Source organism: Squalius cephalus (genome assembly GCF_949319135.1).
Source record: "Squalius cephalus genome assembly, chromosome: 21".
Classification (NCBI taxonomy): Eukaryota; Metazoa; Chordata; class Actinopteri; order Cypriniformes; family Leuciscidae; genus Squalius; species Squalius cephalus.
Genome location: NC_137142.1, coordinates 29,578,616 through 29,598,344, shown reverse-complemented (window position 1 = coordinate 29,598,344; position 19,729 = coordinate 29,578,616). Strand labels below are relative to the sequence as shown.

The following is a 19,729-nucleotide window of genomic DNA, read 5'->3' as shown; positions in this document are numbered from 1 at the left end:
GCAAACATTAAAGCCTATCGGGTGTACTCCCAGTGGGATATTGAAATGCTATGCTGAGAGTGGCGGGCAATGCCCTGCGCAGCTTAGCAGACCAAGGCGACAACTGTCATAAATTACTCCCCTGTGGGTCAGCATGTCTGCAGTACTGTAAGCAGTCTTGAATGGAAAGAGGGGTGATAGACTACAGAGTGATTTCCACAGGCCGAGACTGGCATCAGCTATGCCCAGTTCAACTACCATAGCCCTCAAAACAAACCACCACGCACAGAGACACGCACACACACAAAGCTGGGAGAGCCGTTCCGGGGAAGAAAAATTACGGAAGGACTTGAAGACTCGTGCATGGCCTCAACTCCCTCTTAGTTTCCATTCATGGGCTGAGAGTTTGAAGAGCAAAAGCAAAAGTACTCGAGCCAAATTCCCATCCCATCTCAACCTTTTCTAGTGATGTCTAAAGTGCACTTCCCTAGGGCTTGCTGTTTGTCATAAAACATCTCTCAGCACATAATTTACCCCAAACCGGAGAAGCAAAAAAGAAATACAAACACAATTTACAGAAGTGGTGGTGGACCAGAATACTGCAGCCGTTTGCCAACAGAGCGGTAATTTTAAACCGTCCGGCGTTAAGTGGCTCTTCCACCATACTGTGTGGTAATGTGGGACAGCTGAGCACATGGGCCCCTGGCCAGGGAGTGCATTATCTTTATGAATTCATGACAAAATTCTTCTTAGATAGCAACAGCAAGATAGGTGTTTGTAAACATTCAAGCTCCGTTTTCACATGAGAACATCTCGAACAAATGGAGATCAAGCTGAGACGTCTATGTACTACGCAAGCAATCGGTCATGCTCTCCTAGTCGCAAGCGAACTCTGGCAGTCAACTTGCTTTGCAAAATCACCAAATTATTATTCGTTATTGACCAACATATAGTAAAAATAATAAATACAATTTTTTAAAAATCCTTAATTTGATACAAATTCTACAGCAGACAAGGTTTCCACATTTTTTAAAAACATTTTATATGACATTTGTCTAAAAAAAAAAATGCATTTGAAAAAGTTTGCTACCAGAACACACTCTTTAAAAGGTATCAGAATCCACATGCCAACAATGCTCTGAAGATTTCAGACTAAACTTGACACAATGTTGCTTACATTACAGGCTTTGCTAGGCTTAGTTTATAAGTGCATAATTGAGACCCCCATTCCCTTTCACACTTGTCAACTAGACCAGTTTTTTTAGCCAGTCCCGAGATAAAAGGATGACATTGATATGGATTTATTAACCAACAATACAACGACTCCATACAGAATATTTCATAGTTTTTATTTGTTCTTTAGATGAACAATGTAAAAGAGGACTGTAAATAATTACACCATACTTTAACTCATCAAATCCTTGCATTTATCATGTGTTGTTTAGTTTCTTTTGAGCCTTGTGACAGAACACTTTCCCATATATCGAGTTTTTGCAGTCTGTTGCATCTCCATCTCAGCCCGTTCGTTCTGCACACGCAAGGCTGCGCCTATCCAATCCGACTGGCATCACTGCCATGGAATGCTGAAGTCCACATTTTTCCCATTCAGCAAGGAAAAACGGCCTTTCAAAACCAATCAGCTAGAAATGTTGCTTTGTTTTTATTTTCAACTGAACTTCCTGGAACCTATTATGAAGCTGTCAGGGATGTATATTTAGCTATGGCAACAGTGGGCCTCCTCGCCCACTTGCGCCAATGGTCATGTCACCTCTGATAAACAGAAAAACAATTGGCTATTCCCCTTTGTCACCTTAAAAGAAAATGGCCGAAAACGTGCTGGGGAAGAGATGGCCAATCATAGGCAGAAGAAATGGAGATCTGACAAATACTATGTGAATTTTACCATGGGTGATCGGTTCCTCACGATTCTTCATTGACATAAGATAAACTACTCAAGATTAATCTAACAGTTTGTCCTAACTGAGGGTATTTTGGTCTGGACTAAAATGAAAAATTAAACATTTAGTCCTGGTTCGCTTAGCGTTCACATTGTCATTTTTAAGACAGAACCTAAAGATACAACCAAAAAAACAACAAGGATTTACGGCATATATTTTGTGACGGAACCACACCAGAGTACAATTGGAAACAGACCACCTTTTCAGGGGTCTTGGTTCGCTTGCATCAGAGTTTGTTTTAATCTAACCAAACTTGCCAAATGTAAACACACCCTAAATGACAATTAAGAGATTCATGCCAAAATGTCAGCGAGAACATAAAAAGATCCTACAGGATGACAGAACCTTAAAGATTGAGTAGTCTGGGACGTTTTCTACACCGTTCAGTGCACAAATACCCCCAACCCTGCAAAAAGAAGGGTGGTGTTTATTGGCTTGCTATATTGAGAGCAGACCCATATATCTGTGCTGCTGAGTTTGATGGAATCTGTGCATTGAGCCCAGGATTAGCCCAACCTAAACTTGACTAAACAGTAACAAGGCAGCCGACTGGTTCACAAGTTCAGTCCACTGTTCCCTCCCCCTCATCACCCCTGAGCCCACTTTAAAGAAAAAAGAAAAAGACAGCGGTGCATGTTCCCAGGTCATAAATTCAGGGTCAAGATTTCATCACTCATAACCACTGCCAGCACTGCCAGTTTAGCAGGAATTTTTACAGTTTAAAACCAACACAGGCTTATGTGCATAACTGGGATGGCTAAAGACTGACCTGCACATACCGGAGCAGCTCAACGGGGGGGTGAGACGTGAGAGAACAGTCATGTCAGTCAAAACACCACCACCAATTGTTACCGAGACGGACTGGTGCTAAACATACTGGTGTGAAAGCATTTTCACGTGTGCGTTTGGTAGATGCGGCTTTCCTAAGTGATTTCAAGGAGTAGGCTATATTGGATCGGTCTAAATTCACTGGGAGCAGATCCATGACCCTACCAGTTGAGCTGGTTAGGTTTAATCTCTAAACTGTAATTTTATACTTTTAACACATTCAATTCATAAAAGGCGATAAATACAAAATGAAAACAAAACGTATTCTGCTACACAAATTCTGAGTATCAGCCGACACCAATCTGATACCAGTGCTGTTTGATCATTGTAGAATATCTATAGCTCTGTGTGTGTGGAACTGATGATCACTCTTTTATGTGTACATTATGGCCTAGAGCACAATTCACTAAATACACATTTCTTTATTACAGAGAAAAACTAATTATTAAAAGTAAATTATTATAATCTATAACAAAAATATATCATAAACTATCAAATTATTAATATATTATAGATGAGTGGATAATTTAGTTTTTCAAACTATCATAATACGAAAGGTTCCAATACAGAGCAACACAAATTGCTCATGCACATGGTACAGAAAGCTTTAAAGCAACATGGCGTCAGAGCATTGAAAACTTCATGGCACAAAAAGAGATATTGTGCACACAACTCCTAGTGTATTATATCTATCCAACAGTTAATTAAGCCTTTTTTCTTCACAGTTTTAAATTCCAGTTACTATGCGTGTTATCCCAATTCATAGTCCTCTCTACTCCAAAGCTGTGATCTAACAGACACCCAGAGTAGGCTACATCTTTTAGAAACAGCAATAAATTCTAGCAAGATAAAGTCTTTTATAGACCTTTATCTGTAGACTTTTATCTAGATCAGGGTTCACCAATCTCGGTCCTGGAGGGCCGCTGTCCTGCAGGGTTTAGCTCCAACCCCAATTAAACACACCTGAACCAGCTAATCAAGGTCTCACTAGGCATACTAGAAACTTTCAAACAGGTGTGTTGGAGCTGGTTGGAGCTAAACTCTGCAGGACAGCGGCCCTCCAGGACCGAGATTGGAGAACCCTGATCTAGATCAAGAGTAATAATGGAAATATTGAATGATTTTGGAGGACGTTTTACCGTGCTGACTGTCATGACAGAACGTGACACACTGTTTAAATGCTGAATGGAGAATGACTGACAGCCACCAGAGAGGGAAGAGTTTCTGTGAACTTTGATTTAACAATGTCAATATTTGTCTGTCCCTCACATTAAGCAATCGAATGGCTTCAGCAAACTTGGAATATAGGGCGCAACAACTTTTATGGTGCTTTATATACATATATATATACACATAGATTGATATATATGTATATATATGTATATAAATCCATCTATGTATATATATGTATATGTATATATACATAGCATATACATATATATACATATATATCAATCTATGTATACATATATACATAGATTGATATCTATCTATGCATCTAACATCTATATATGTGGTATTGTATATAATAAATATTATATATCACTCATCCCTATTTGCAGCATTATGTCCAGATCTTCAAATGCTGTTAAGTCTTTGTCTAAGAGTAGAAGGCTAAATTGCAAAGCCTGGATAGCACCATGCAAGGCAGTAAAAGAAGCATGAGCACGTGGGGAGGGCCGTTGGCACGCCAGTGTACCAGCAGGTCTATTTTGCTTCCAGAGCAGTCAACACCTCCTTGTTGTCCTGGGTTGTTAGCATGTCCCCGGGTCAGCTGTGGGAGCTCTGCCCGAGCCACAGTCTCCTGTCCCTGTCAGCATGACGGCTTTTGTCAAAATTTGTAATCGGCCGGCGCTGATCTGATTCTATTTAAGAAGGGCTCGTCAACAGGTTTAGAAGAATGGCCGCACATGTCACCTCTCTCGATTGAATATTTATGCAGCCACCCCCACAAACGAATGGCTGACAGTTGTTTAATCATCTGAGAGTGTCTGTTTCTCCCCCGACGGCGACAAGAAAGTTCTGACCCATGTCACCTTTACGACGAGCTCTGCTCTAAACTCAGCTGCTGGCCTAAAATAGGAGCTGGTTTTTAATGCCAGGCCACTTGAATGTTATTGACTTTGCCAGCGTTCTGTTCTTTGCCGACAGTGGGCAGCGGGCATAAGGCCTTTAATCGTACGGTTGAGCTTTGTCACAGCAATTCAATGAAGAGTAATTGAGAGTGATGGGCATCACTGGACAACTTCCATGGACAGTGATTAATGAAGTGACGGTAACACACAGGCTCATCAAACACGGACTCGGAGATATTCCATACATCTGTTGTACAATATACTCATGTCTTTTTAAAGAAACTCAAGTTGAAAGTAAGAAAAACCCCATCCACTCCCCTTCAGATAAAGAGTGCGGTTATTTTCATTAGGTGAAGAGAGTGAGAAGATGCTTTAAGGAATGAGTGACAGCCACAGCTTGACATAAGAGACTCAGAGGCTCAAAATTTTAGCACGGAAAGCTCCAAACATGTGCAATTTATCCAAACAATTTCTGTTGTCTGAGTAGAGATCTATTTTTTCCCCATTCATTTTATCCATAAATATTTTTAATAAATAATTATATAAAAGACCTCTCAGCCTTGAAACAAACCAACCAGTGCAAAGAACCACAACATTTGATTCTAAGCAAACCTTTTTATAACATTTAACTATAAGAAAAATTTTGAAATATAATAACGGTAAATGTTTTAAATAACTTTCCAAAGACCCCCTCCAGTGCCTTCACGAACCACACAGGCCCTAAATGAGTTTGTATGTGTACGAAATACAGGACTCGCTCTTGAACCCGTCCAGGTTGACATGGTGATAACCACAGCATAACCATGTTTTGGTGTCTCATGTCTGTAAATGAGAAACATTGATACCATTTGGATGTGAGCTATTTTTAATGAGAGAAATATTAGCAACCGGAGACATTAATTTTAGTAAACCAATGTCGACATGTTTACATTTGTTAAGCTGCTCCTCTCTAGACTACTGGTTATTAACTTTTTTCACACAAGTCACCCCATTGTTAGCAACAATATTTACAGAATAACAATTTACAGGATAAGGATTGGGGTTAAGAAAGTTACAATTTCTACTGGATAAAACAATTATAAAATAATAATTAAAAGTTACACAATTTTATTAATTTACATGTTTTTTTCTAGGTTTTTTCCAAGAAATCAAACTTTTAAAATTAGGCTTCATCATACCAAGGTTTTCTTCACACACACACAAAAACTTTGTTTGATGGGGCGAGTTACAATAAGAAATATCTTGATTTTTAATTAATATTGTTAATGCTTGTTTTGTCTTATTTTAAGTCACCTTGAGGGCCCTTTGGATGTTTGCTGAGGCCCTCAAGTGGACCCTGGTGTCCTGCTTAAGAACCACTGCTCTATGTCATAATGTACAGATTACAGCTAGACTAATGGGTGGTGAGAGCAAATAGAAGAATTGTATCAAAATCTGTGAATGAGTTGCATGTTCTGTTCAGTTATGTACACACTAAATGTACTGTATTTAATATTTACGCAGTTGTCACAATTGTATAATGCGGTTGTCACTCCTCTAAATATCCAAACCAGTACTGTTACAGAATGGGATTACCAACTCAATAGATGAGTGACAGCCACATTTAGCTGCAGTGTGTATGTGGGCATAGGGTGTTTGATCGGTCCTGAATAATACACATGATTTTCCTGTATCCTCTGCATGCACTTAATCTCTATCCAAATATAGCTTAGGCTTCATGATACAATACTGCAATGCTATACAATTCTTCAAGAAATGATGTTGAATAAAGGAGTAAGAATAAAACAGGGATTCACTCAATTGTGTTTCAAATAAACTGAGTACTATAGGACACATGAAATAATGAATAGTGAAATAAATAAAAATTAATATGAAAGGCCTAGATAAAGTGCAGAAAATAACTGACACAAAATCAACATTCACTATGAAATCTTATCTGCCCATAAAACTATGGCTTTTATGCTGTATATGTGACATTGAGGGACTGTTTGTCCTGGCATTGACAAGGCAAGAGTGGTTTGAATTTTATTTGCCAATAAGCCTGTCAATCTGTGTGTCTCTGTGAGTGTGTGTGCGCGTGTGTGTGTGTGTGTGTGTGGTGTGTGGAGCAAGGAGCGAAACAAGACAGTCGGACTTGAATGCACACACATACACACACCGATGCCTATTTAATTAGAAATGTGTATTAGAATGTTCGTGGTCACAGGGTCCTTATGGGGCATGAAATAACAAGCAGCTGTGTTCAGGGTGTGTGCGTGTGTGTGGAGAGGTTTATTAGCTCAGTCCATAAAGGCAGTCTGGGATTCGCACAGGGACGCCCTAGGCTTAAGATCTGAACGCCACACAAGCAAGGCGCTGCCTCTGAAATACTAATATTGGCCCTTATTTCTGCAAACCCCCCATCCCAGACCATTCCCCCTCTACCAGGGCTTAGTCTACTGCTGGTCTGCTGTGCGCTTTGATTTCTCCAGCCTAACAGACTTGAAAAAAGAGAACTCTCTCAACATCATAAGACACTCCATTGTCATTAAAATCCGAGTAACCTCTACTCTTGCTCTAATGTTACAAACCTCAATGAAATCGGACAGTGGTAATCGTGCACCATTCCTCTTTCGACATTACAGACAATTTTGGTTAGGTTTACGTTGACCAGATGCAAGAATCCAGAAAGCACAATACCTGATATACTTTTTACAACAATCACAGGGTAATAGCTTCAGTCAGAACCGGAGAGGCTTTCTATTAATTTAGCCAGGCCTACATATGAGCCAGATTTCGTGAGACTCAGTGTGACCGACACCTATAGTTATGCCTCGTGCATGTAACTTGCATCTTTTTCTAGCCTCAGGTATTGATGGGTAAACTCACTGAAAACAGACAACAAAGTGCTGTTGACATGACCAAATTAGTTCACCATTTCTTAAAAAAAGATGCCACTGGTAACAAAGAGCCAGAGTCAGCAATAAATATGATAAACTGTTCAGGGCATTTTTGTTCCTTTGATAATGGGGTGAAATAAAAAAAAAAATGGGGTTACAGTTTGGTGCTCAAGTAACATTTCTTATTATTATCAAAGTTGAAAACAGCTTTTTTCAGTAAACCTTTGTTGAATTTATAGATCAAAGGAACTTAAATCATCATTTATTTTAAATAATATAATCTTGATGTAAAAGTCTTTACTGTCACTTATGATCAATTTAGTGTGTTGTTGCAGAATAATAAATAAAAAAAAATGAATGAAGTAATTTCTCACTGACCCAAAACGTTTAAACAGTATATATTATGACAGTCTCCATTGAAATACCTTTATTTTATTTATTTTTTTGCATTACAATAAAGTGAATAGAAGAGCCATTCTTTAATAATTTTTATGAAAATTGTTAAGAGATAATTGAAAAATGCTAGGACAGAGATTTGAAATGGCAGATTTTCTAGATTTCAATCATTTCTAGATGAATATAAGATGAATGAGAACCTCTTAATTTGTTTAGACCAGCCATCTAATTTTAGACTTGACTCAAAGACAGACAATAAAAAACAAACAACAACAACAAACAAATGGTTTAATTCTCTTAGTCTTAACTTGGCACCTTACTGGTTTACTAGGATTCAAGAGGATACAAAAGCATTTCTGATGGACATTCTCCATTATGACAAACAAGCTTTCTCCAAAATGATTGATCAGATGTGAAACCACACTGGCAGGAGACAACAGCAATACATCTGATAAAAACAACCCATAAAAAAACACAATTGAGCCACCCAGCCTTTGCTAAATTTGACCCGGCCTCCTGTTGGTTAAACATAGCAACAGTACGATTTGCACATCAAAAACTAGCACATGGCACTTGCAGAAACTGCAGATACCTGGTCATTTTGTAAGTCCTGGAAATGCAGACTGTCCCGTCAACATGTCACCACACAAATGGTTGCGGGACGAAGGCAGAGGTGTTGAAACGGCCCAAAACCCACCTTAATACCCCTCAGTTTGAGAATGTCTTCGGCTCTCAATGCGGAGTTATTAGGTGCCAGTGCCCTCTCCTTCAGCGGTAACAGAGTGAGCAGGCGTCTAGCACAAGTCCCTCAACCCTGGACCAATTACCACCTCATAAGAATATGCTTAACAGAACATTAAAGAACCATCCAAAACAGCCGCACAAAACACTCAATATCCTTCTGCCAATTACAGATGACATCTCACATTAGGAAGGTACAACAGACTGAACTGCAACCTGTGAGTAAAACTGCATTCTAGTAATGAGAATCACCACTGACGGTAATGAGAATAAAAATCCTAATGGTCCTAAAAGGGACGTCATTTTCTGTGAGCAAAATGTTGTCTTTCATTTCACTGAAGAAAACTCCCTATCATGCCTCAAAGCCAGTTTGAAGGACATTTTATGCTGCATACAAACAGTGCTTTCAAATCAGCAGAACGCCTGTTTGCATGAGAGTAATATTAATTCAGAAGGCAGAAAGTAATTAAGCAGTCTTGTTTGCTAATCATCATCTGCTGTGCTGATGAGGGATTACTGCAGACCTCACAACAAAAGCTGCCAGTGTAACTTGAGTCAATTTGCATGTCTTCGCCACTCTCTACAGAAGGAGCTTGACTATTTTGAGAGGCTTGAGTACAAATCAATTTTTCTTCAGTGCCATGTAGAACAACAGTATGTTTAGGTGACGGCAGGATCTATCGATGAAGCAGGAAATTAGACAAATGGGCAGACCAAAATGGTTTTGTTGATAAAATGCTACATTTAAAAAATTAAATCACTATGATCCTCCAGGGTGGACAGTGTCTTTGCAAATAAAAAGTAGTTGCATGAATCCCATGTAAATACTTTGATTACATGATCACATCGTTGTCCTTTTTTGTCTATTGCTCCAGGTATATGTGCTCCAAATACAGCACCATTCAAAAGTTTGGGGTCAGTAACGATTTTACATTTTATGTAAGTCTCTTACACAGTATTCCAATCAGACGCGATGCAATATTGTGACATGCAATACATTGTATTTAATGAAAGTTAATCAGAGTTTTTGTCCAGCCACGACGGTGATATGCAACGAGCGACAGCGGATTCTATTTTAGAAACAGTGTCTAATTCTGAAACAAAATACAAATATGACAGTGATAATCTCAGGTACTGATTATTTGCTTTATTTAATGTAAAATTTAACATGAGTTTGAATATCATTTTTGCGTGACCTTTATAGCAATATGGGAATCAACAATGAATAATTCACCTCAGATCATGAAAATAAAGGAAACAAAAACATTCAGAACTATGAACTCAATGTGAACAACCAAGTGTATGCATGATTCAGTCATGTATTTTTAAATGTTAATATTAAAATGGTGCAACATTTATAAACTTGATTGTGGTTATATTGGGTGCAGTGGGCTTGCAGAGAACTCCACCCACACATTATTCTGATTGGCTGTGTTATTTGATTGATTGTGATGCGTTTCGTAGTTGCATCTGGTGTGGACAGACAAACTGCCCGTTGCTGGAATCTTATCACATTGCGTCTGGTTAGGACACAGTGTTGTGATCATCAAGGTGCATGTTCTCAGACCCGAAACTTTTAAAGGATAGTGAATATGGAGAGATTACTTTTACATAATTTTTTTTAAGATGATAATTATTTAATGTTATGGCCTGATAAGCAAGTACACAGTTTTACAGTGTAAAAAATGGATATTAATTTGTTAAAGATTACATTTAAAAGTGTCTAAATTAGTTTTCTAAATTAGTGTTCTAAATCTAAATTAGTGTTTTTAAAGATTAAGTGAAAGTTAGACAATAACAACAAAATATTTGAGCATGCATAATTAAATATACATTTTAATAAATTCTAGTGAGTGAGTGAGTGAGTGAGTGAGTGAGTGAGTGAGTGAGTGAGTGAGTGAGTGAGTGAGTGAGTGAGTGAGGTGAGTGAGGTGAGTGAGTGAGTGAGTGAGTGAGTGAGTGAATGTCTTACATTGGCTGATAAGGTACGGTACTGATTAAGGTACTGACACATAGTGTGCATAAAATTTAGATTGTATAACAAAACCTCCCAATCATAGATTTGAACCTAAAACACACTGTAAGGAAGCTAGAAAAAGACAGAGGCAGAGTTATTTTATTTAATTTCTCTGGCCTCTATAATCGTTTTAACCTTTCTACTTACACGCCTTTTAAAGTTTCCTCTTTAAATCACGAGTTGATGGGGTTAGATGTTTAGGATGGGGGTGTGAAGCTGCATGGAGTCAGCCGTCTTGTTGTGCTCCATCTTCTTGTCCTCTGTTCCTGTCAACATCACCGCCCCACCAACGACACCTCCAACTCCTCCATGCACACATACCCCTGCCCCGTAAGCCTTTCATAGCACAGCGCATGATTAATAGTTGTGAGCTGGGCCCCTCCGTGCACTCAGCACATTGTTGAGAGGCTCTGAAACAGGACAACAGTTGCATCCCCACCTAACACCGGGCCTAAGCCCTGACTGTCAGTCCTCGGTTAGAGCACTGTTAACTGGCCAGATTTACAGCTACTAACCAGTGCTCGGTTGCTGCTTGGCAAAGAGGAGACAAGCATCCATCATCACAACTTATGGAGCGTTTTATTACAGCGGGACAGAGGCCATGATGAGCGCGCTGCCACCCCGAGTGACACCAGTACAATGCTGTGGGTGTTAAACTTACCACAGGGACGGATGACTTGCATATGAAGCATGTACTGTGGATTTACAGAGCTAAAGTAACACTTCAACACACCTTCGGAAAAGCATCTGCGCGACTTCAAGCAATGCATTTTATTATTCAAGCCCAAGTGCTTTAGCTACAGAAAAGTCTGTTCTACGCAATCGACATTTAATGCAAAGCGCATGCAATAAAATGAAGTGGGGGAGGGGGAGGGGGTGCAGTAATGAGCTATAAACAAAATATATTTTTTCCTGGTGTGTGTTTCGGGCTTCTAGATAACAGTACTGAATCAAAAGTGACGTCAGTCGCCACTCACCAGTAGTGTCACCAAATTGCAAAATGAACCCTTCGTTTTCAGACAAGTTACATGAACATAACATTACTTCCCCCGTCTCACATTGGACTACACTAGTGAAAGCTGTTCTGACATAGTTTTTTGGGATTTATGAAAGTGTTTGCATTCTCAAAATGTTAGCTGGTGTGGAAAAACATTTTTTACACCTTCTCCCAACATGCATACATGGTGCGCAAATCAACCAAAAGTTTTTTTTGTTTTTTTTAGGCAAACAGATGACACTGCATTTTGATAATGCTATTTACCATATTAATATATAATAAAATGAATTAGTTAACCAATTAGTTAAGTGTGAAAATAAAGTTATATTAGTACCAGTAGTATTTGTATGGAAGCTAAACACATTAAATAATTTTTGTTAGGCATATGGCTAAGGACTCTCTTTTGCATTTATGCAATATGGAGCCAAACCTGAGAAAAGAGTCCAGAAGATCCCACCCATAGACTGTAAAAAAAGATGGACGACGCCCCTTCGCTCTCTTCCATTGATGAGAACTGAAGCCGCCAGTGTGCCGATATGGCGCTGACATATTGGAACTTGAGTCTGCGCAGTAGCGATCTCGGGACCAGATCTGCGCAGTAGTGAGCAGGAAGTAAAGCCGCGAAATCAACGCTCCGCCCTCACTCTCGCAGAACGCACTCAGGGAGAGTGGATTCTGCACACTTTTTAAAAAATTGATTGCAGTACGACAAGAGGCTTGTTAAAATAAAGTAAATACAATCTCCTCAGTCCTCCGAACTTGATCCCGAAAAAAATGTCCGTTGGCGCTTCAGTGACTACTTCGCTCTGAGAACCTGTCAATCACAGCTGTCAATCATGACGTTACACCACCGCATCACGTAACTAACTAAAAACCAACTTATTTTAGAAACAGACACTTGAACTTACATCAGCGTGATAAAATCGACAGCAAATGAAAGAAACCACCTTTGGAAAAAATATATTTGAAGTGTAGTTTAATTGTTTAGTTGGTCTCACGTCCCGTTGAATAACACGGGGAGGCGGGGCTTATGACCAATACTAGGACCAGTCACCGGGGGGCGATCGAGACGTTTTGGCTTCACTTTTCAGGGCTTGTGCGGCACGCTTGATCCCACCGCATTCCTGCACACGTAATTCATGGGCAGGGATTATGCAAATTGTGAATGAGCATGCATAAGCACCCTTTTTACGAATAATTGGAATATATTAACATACGTGTGTAATAATCAAATCTAAGGTTTATTAAGCATTTGTGAATGTGTAAGAATTCATGGGATGGTCCATGTTAGATGCAAATTACTCAGAATTTGCTCATATTTACGAAAGTTTCATGAATAAGGCCTACTGGTCAGATGCAAAGTCATACCATTGCTTAAGGCAATGATCAAGATGATGAAACAGTGTTAGCAATGTTAACACAATGTAAGCACTTTTTGCGGAAATTAACCCCAAGGTTTCTCAATCTATCATAAAGTGGATAATCAAAATAAATAAAATTACTCATGACTTGTCAACAAATCAAAGAAATTAGCAATGTGCGGTATCAGTTACAAGGTCGAAACATAAACAAGTATTATTTTCTTATCTCTCATTAAGACGAGAAAGGGCAAAGAGGATCCAGGGACAGTTGAGAATTGTTTTGTGATGGAAACCTAGGACAGCAGATTGGGCGTAATGGAAGAAGGCCTCCCTCCTCAGGGGACAGAAGTTGTAAATTCCTTCAAGAGAATGCTCTCGCTATTCAACAGGTTAGGCTCCTATCTCATCTCTTTGACATTCACATCGGACAGTAACCCTACCTTTAAACATCCAGCTTAGCATTAAAGGTTAATGATAGTAGTTTGGACATTACGCATGTTTCACAAATTGGTGCAATGTCAACACAAGGCAAATATCAAGTCTGCTCTGGTGAACAATTACTGTCAATTTGTCAGATCCAAGACAAAATGTGACAATCTGCCACATCGTTTTAACTATAGGACTGGTTGTTGGAGGACTAGTCGACTAGCCAACCATCGTGACCTATCCCTCATGCTGAATTCAGTAAGGTTGACTAGATTATCATCTTATATATATTTGCGTTAATATTTATTGTTGTTTCAATTAACTGATAGCATGTTTTGTTTCATGGAATACATGGACTGCTCTGAAATGCAAGAACATATCTTGTCTAAAATACCACTGAGAAATGTCCCACAATGGTAAGATGAGTGCAAAAGTAGCATTTTACAGCTTTAATTACTTCCTTAAACTACCTGTGTCCACAACTTCACCATGAAATCAAATTTAACTATTCTTATTTTATGGAATATTACTAATATTATATAATACTATTAATATTATTTATTTATTTATTTAAATCATGTCATCTTTAATCAAAACAAACTTACCCTCCCACTTGCAGTGACATTTCTTCTCTGATGATGCGTTTATTGGTGCGAATGCGGGGAAACCTGTCACTAACATGCATGCAATGCAATGATGCAATCAATTGCCAATGGACAAAACCAAGTCCCATCCCACATTTTTTTTATTATTCATGAACTGGTTTCACTTGGATATACATCACAAAATAGGGGAGAAAAGACTATGGCAACTTCCATTTTAAAAATGAGACAAATATGGAGCATATAGAACAAAAGCTCAAGCAGAACATGACAATCAGTTGAAAAAGCAAAGCATGGTGTAAAGAAATAAAGCGATAAAATGATTTCCTAATATCTGTCCTGTAAGTCATTACTGTTCTTTCTGTCTGTATTATTCAGTAACTTTAAACCCGAAGTGACTTCCCTGCAGGAGCATTCATCACATTGATGTTGAGAACACACACACTCTACTTACTATTTGTTTGCCATCTCAGATGATGTTACCAAGGACATGAGTGGCAGACCCTCATGTTTTTTTCCCCTCTCTTCCCTTGAAGGGCAAAGGGAATTTATTTGCTCCATTTGCCATCATAAGTAAACACATTTGCATTTGTGTCGGTCTGATCAGACTTATGACTATGCTCGTTTCTGTTTGTTTGACAGATCACATTCTTGCAGATCATGTAGGTATGATATACAAGCACATATTAAATGGCAGAGAGTCCACAGGGCCTCAAAGGAGCAGGATATTCCCACGTGCCCCAGAAGAAACCCTGGTTGGGACGCCAGCACAAGCACAGCTGTTGGCCTGAGACAGCTCACACTTGACCTTGAGCTATAGTTCACGATACATGTGTGTGTTAAGACTGAAACAGAGGACACCAGCAGCAGCCAGTTGCATAAACTGCTTAGACTAGACTTAAAAACTTTTCTAAAGTCATATAAAAAGGTGGATAAAAAGAATCTGAAAAGATGACCAACAAGCAATTAGCAAAAGGGTAATAAAATAATTAGATCTTAAGACACATTCTTAAAGTGGCTATGTTTATCCCCTGTCATAAAAACAATATCGCAATGCTAAAAAAAAAATTTTTTCTTTAAGCAAACAATAATTTCCTGCTACTGATCCAGTTCATTTTGTTTGTCCCAAATTGCTTTGCAACCTTGGGGGAAAGCTCACAACCATCCAAACAAAAATGACTTAACATGATATGAGATGTCAAGTATAGTTTCAAATATCCATTCATATGGAGACAAGAAGTAGCAAATACAGTACTCAAGCCCTGTCAAAGGCATTGCAAATTTCTTAATCAAGAAGACACAGTCAAAGGATTCCTCCACAGCCCATTGTTCAGGAGATGAAGAGATTACAGAAAGTGCCTGAAAAGAACCAGCGATCAAAGTATCACTGTAATGTTTACTACAAAACTCAGTCGACATCCAATCATCGGATGGTGTGGTCTGACCTATTAGAGGAGTTTCTTTAGTACCTGAAAACCAAACGAGAGGAAATGCTAGGGGTAAGTGAGAGAGTTGTCAGTCAAACAAAGCTCTGGAATTGGATCTACCAGGTGGCGTCTTTAAACCTGTATTTGTATGAATAAAAATGAGAGGATTTAGTCTGTCGGCTTCCTCTACAGACTTGTCAAAAACCTGACCTTTGACGCGAAGGGAGGGGGAAGTGTTGGAGGAAGATTCAAAGCTCTAAAGGACTAAAGCTTGGGCTGACTAGTGTATAAAAAGGGAATACTATGAGAAGGTGAGACATCTTCATTCCAACAGTCGTTTCCTTCCCTCCTCTTTACCTCAATGGTACGCTATTTGATGTAGAGCAGATATCAAAAACATCCCACAGAATTACCAAACCTCATACTGAATCCTAGTTCTCAATTTGATGTTAAACAGACCACGTTTCATAGCTAGAATATCTCCCTTACAAAACCAATAGATTCATAGAGCAGTTGTCCACCAAGCTACACAAGATCTAAAGCTCATTTCTCCAATACCAGTGTGTTTGTGGATTTCAAAAACGGAGTGTCTAAGTGCCATTTGTCACCCCAAGTTGTAATTCCAGAGGGATTCCGGATTAACAAGACCATCTGACTGGCTTCTGCTGCCAACAGAGGACTATTGTACTTTACGTTTATTTTATAAATTGGCAAAAATGTAAATATTATATATTAAAATAATGGTCTTGGAGGCAGTTATAACTATCCATTTTCAATTAAAACTTAAAGCAAAACGCTTTCAACTCTTCTTAAAGAGAACATTCATTTACTCATCCTCATGTCGCTACAAACCTGTATGACTTTTTCTTCAATGGAAAAAGGCAACCATTTTCTTCTTTTCCACAGAATAAAGTTAGTCAGATTTTTGAGTGACATGTCCCTTTAACACATTTTACAACAGCTAAAATCATTCCATTTAACTTTCCCTCAAATCAAGACAGAAAATGCAAAAGTGTCTGCAGATTCGGTCTGGGCATGCTTATCAGCAACTAAGTGTGCGCAGCTCACTCCAAGAGTCTTGTGCAAATAACACCAGATGAAATAGATCATTGCTGTCACCACCTTCATGCTTGAGATTCCAAGACAAAAGACAAATCGAAAACTCAGCGATGACTTCAGTATGTCAGTCAAAAAAAAAGTAGGGTACTTATGGTATCTATAACAATATGTAACCTAAATATCTGTTGAAATAGGTCAATTTCTATTTAATCTGCTACTTAAAGAATTTTGCCAACATGCAAATCCAATTTGTGGGGGGGGGGGGGGGGGGGTTGCACAATATGCAAACTTTTTTTGTCTTGTTCAGAACATCTGACCTAAAACTGGCCTACCACAAACACTGCTTGAATCAAGTGTATTGTACATATTAGGTGAGGTAGCTTAAGTACCAACACATGTTTCTGATGTGTTAAACTCAGGACTGGAAACTCTTTGTTTCACAAATACAAAAATGGCCTCATTCAAGACGAGAACACTTTTTTGTGGAGGGAGAGACAACACTTCCTTTCCCAGAACAATCTATCTCTCGGGTTGACAAGTCTCCCTGCTATATTTACCCAACCTAAACTGCAGATGATATACTTCCAGCTGCATTCTGCCGCCATACGGCACATGTGCCTGCCAATCAAACGGCTGGTGCAGAGGAAGGAGAATGAAACCTTTATCAAGTCAGTGAAAGTGGCTAGTAAACCTTTGGAGCTAATCCACATTTCCTTTGGCGGTATCTTTTGTTGTTGGCTAAGATAAAATGGCCACAATGTGAATGGAATTATAGGCTTTCATTAAGAAGACAGCTGGGCTATTTAAAAGATACATATATAAATTTAATTCACAGTACACTGAGCCAAAACACTGGCAACATAATATGACCAGACCCCATTCAACCCATTTTATAATTCTTGAAAAGGCATTGAGCAATATTTGTGCACTTCTCACTAAGTGCTTACGGTTTTAGATCTATTATTAAGAGACAATTAGTAAAACAAGGCAAGCAGTGAAATAAAGGAATGTTATTTGCTTATAGCTTTCAAGATTTTTAGTGATCAAAGGATGGGCAAAGGACTGCCACTTGTTTGATTCCTCCAGAAATAACTACACTAATTCATTCATTTGCATCCTACAATACTGTTTAAAAGTTTGGGGTGAGCAAGAATTTTTTTTCTTAAAGAAATTAAGATGTGTATATTCAGCAAGGATGCATTAAATTAAGCAACAAACCAGCATACTTGAATGATTTCTGAAGGATCATGTGACACTGAAGACTGGAGTAATGATGATAAAAAATTCAGCTTTGCATCACAGGAATAAATTATATTTTAAAATCTATTAAAATAGAAAACTATTCCTTTAAATTGTAGTAATATTTCACAATATTACTGTTATTACTGTATTTTTGATCAAATAAATGCAGCCTTGCTGAGCATAACAAATACTACATACCCCAAACTTTTAAACAGTAGTGTAACTAGGCTTGGAAAACAAGCTAACATCACCCATTTTATTCACTATGAAGTAGGTGAATGAAAGTCAACACGCAAGAGAACTAACAAGGCCTTTGAGGGGAAGTTTGGTAGATTTCTGCCTGGGTCCAGACACAGCCGCTCCTGTCCATCTCAGAGCAGCAGTATTCTCCAGAGAGAGGACTCCCTGTCCAGGGCTTCAATTACAGAGGCATGACGACATGCAGACAGAGTAGAGAGCTGTTGCACATCTCATCAACTCACACCCCTCCATTAATACACAGAAATTCACTATGATTAATCAGGCTGGCATGCTTAAGCAGGACTTTTAGCAACCAAAGGGAAGTCATGTTAGTCAAGATAGTTTGTGCCCTCTTACCTAAAAGACAGTCTAAAGGGGTTGTTTAAATCAGTCATCACACTCATTAAAGTTACACTAATGTTACTTGAACACAAAAGCTCTTAGGATTCTAGTGTAATTCTGTAAACAAGCCATAGATGTCACTGTTGTGGACATAAGTGAGCACTTTATAGTAAAATATATTAGTGGAATTGTGGAAATTAAAAGTTATAGGTACTATCGGTGACTTCTTCAATCAGCTTTCAGCGTTCCGTGTCATAATGAGATTATGACTGTTAAATAGCAGCAATTTTCATTTAAGTCTGTAAGTGTTGTAACATAACACCACAACAGAGCATCACGGTAAGAAAGAATTTTCATTTCTTTTTGAAGAGGAACAATTGCATAAAAACATAGCATAACATTTACCTTAGCTGTCCTATTCATTAAGAGGTGTTTGGATAACTAAATGAACAAACACTGATATAGTTTCCATGGGACCCCAAAAATTATAAGGTGGCATAAAAGCCCAATTATAAGACATTGAGAAAGATAATATTGACTGATTTGAAAAGGCCATGCCTTTTCTCAAAGGAAATTTAGCATACACCTGGTTAAATATGCTTTCATTCTGTAGCAGGAAAGAAGCACTTTGGCGAATGATAAATGAGTCTGTTTAGTTTGATCCCGTCTGGCGGGATTCAGTCTAGTCTTAAATAAAGGAAATGAAAAAATGGTGCTGTGGCAGAATGCTTGTGTTTAAGACTTGTCAACAAAAATCTGTATTATGAGGGTTTAGAGGGAGAAGGGCATTTCAACAGCTACTGTTACAAAATTAAGAGGCTGGATAAACTGACTACTAAAGGACAGAAAACTGTCCAGACACCTTTTTCAGTAACCATCTTATTTAATTACTCATTTACTGCAATCTGGAGTTTGATCAAGTCTAACCTTTTATGTTATTGAGGGTGTCTTTCAAGTGGCTGAAGCTGTTGAGTAGTGGGTCCTGTTCTTCATCCTGTCAAAGAATGAGAAAATCATTTTAGCATTCTATAGTTAGCAACTTGGCATATTATGATTTCACTAACAATATCATTTGATACGCTATTTATATATGGGATGCATTATGTATGGATACCTTATCAGTTATTGACCAATATTAAAGATTTTTCATCGATTCGTGA

At 38.5% G+C, this 19,729-nt stretch overlaps 1 protein-coding gene across 1 annotated transcript in view; it reads right to left on the bottom strand.

Moving 5' to 3' along the window:
* Positions 1 to 19,729, bottom strand: part of gbf1 (golgi brefeldin A resistant guanine nucleotide exchange factor 1) — a gene marked incomplete at its 5' end in the record, with an annotated part of 79,623 nt that overhangs the window by 58,606 nt on the left and 1,288 nt on the right. The window contains one exon of the mRNA XM_079856387.1: positions 19,497 to 19,563. Within this exon, the coding sequence (XP_079712513.1) occupies positions 19,497 to 19,563 (67 nt within the window). The remainder of the gene's footprint in view (positions 1 to 19,496; positions 19,564 to 19,729) is intronic.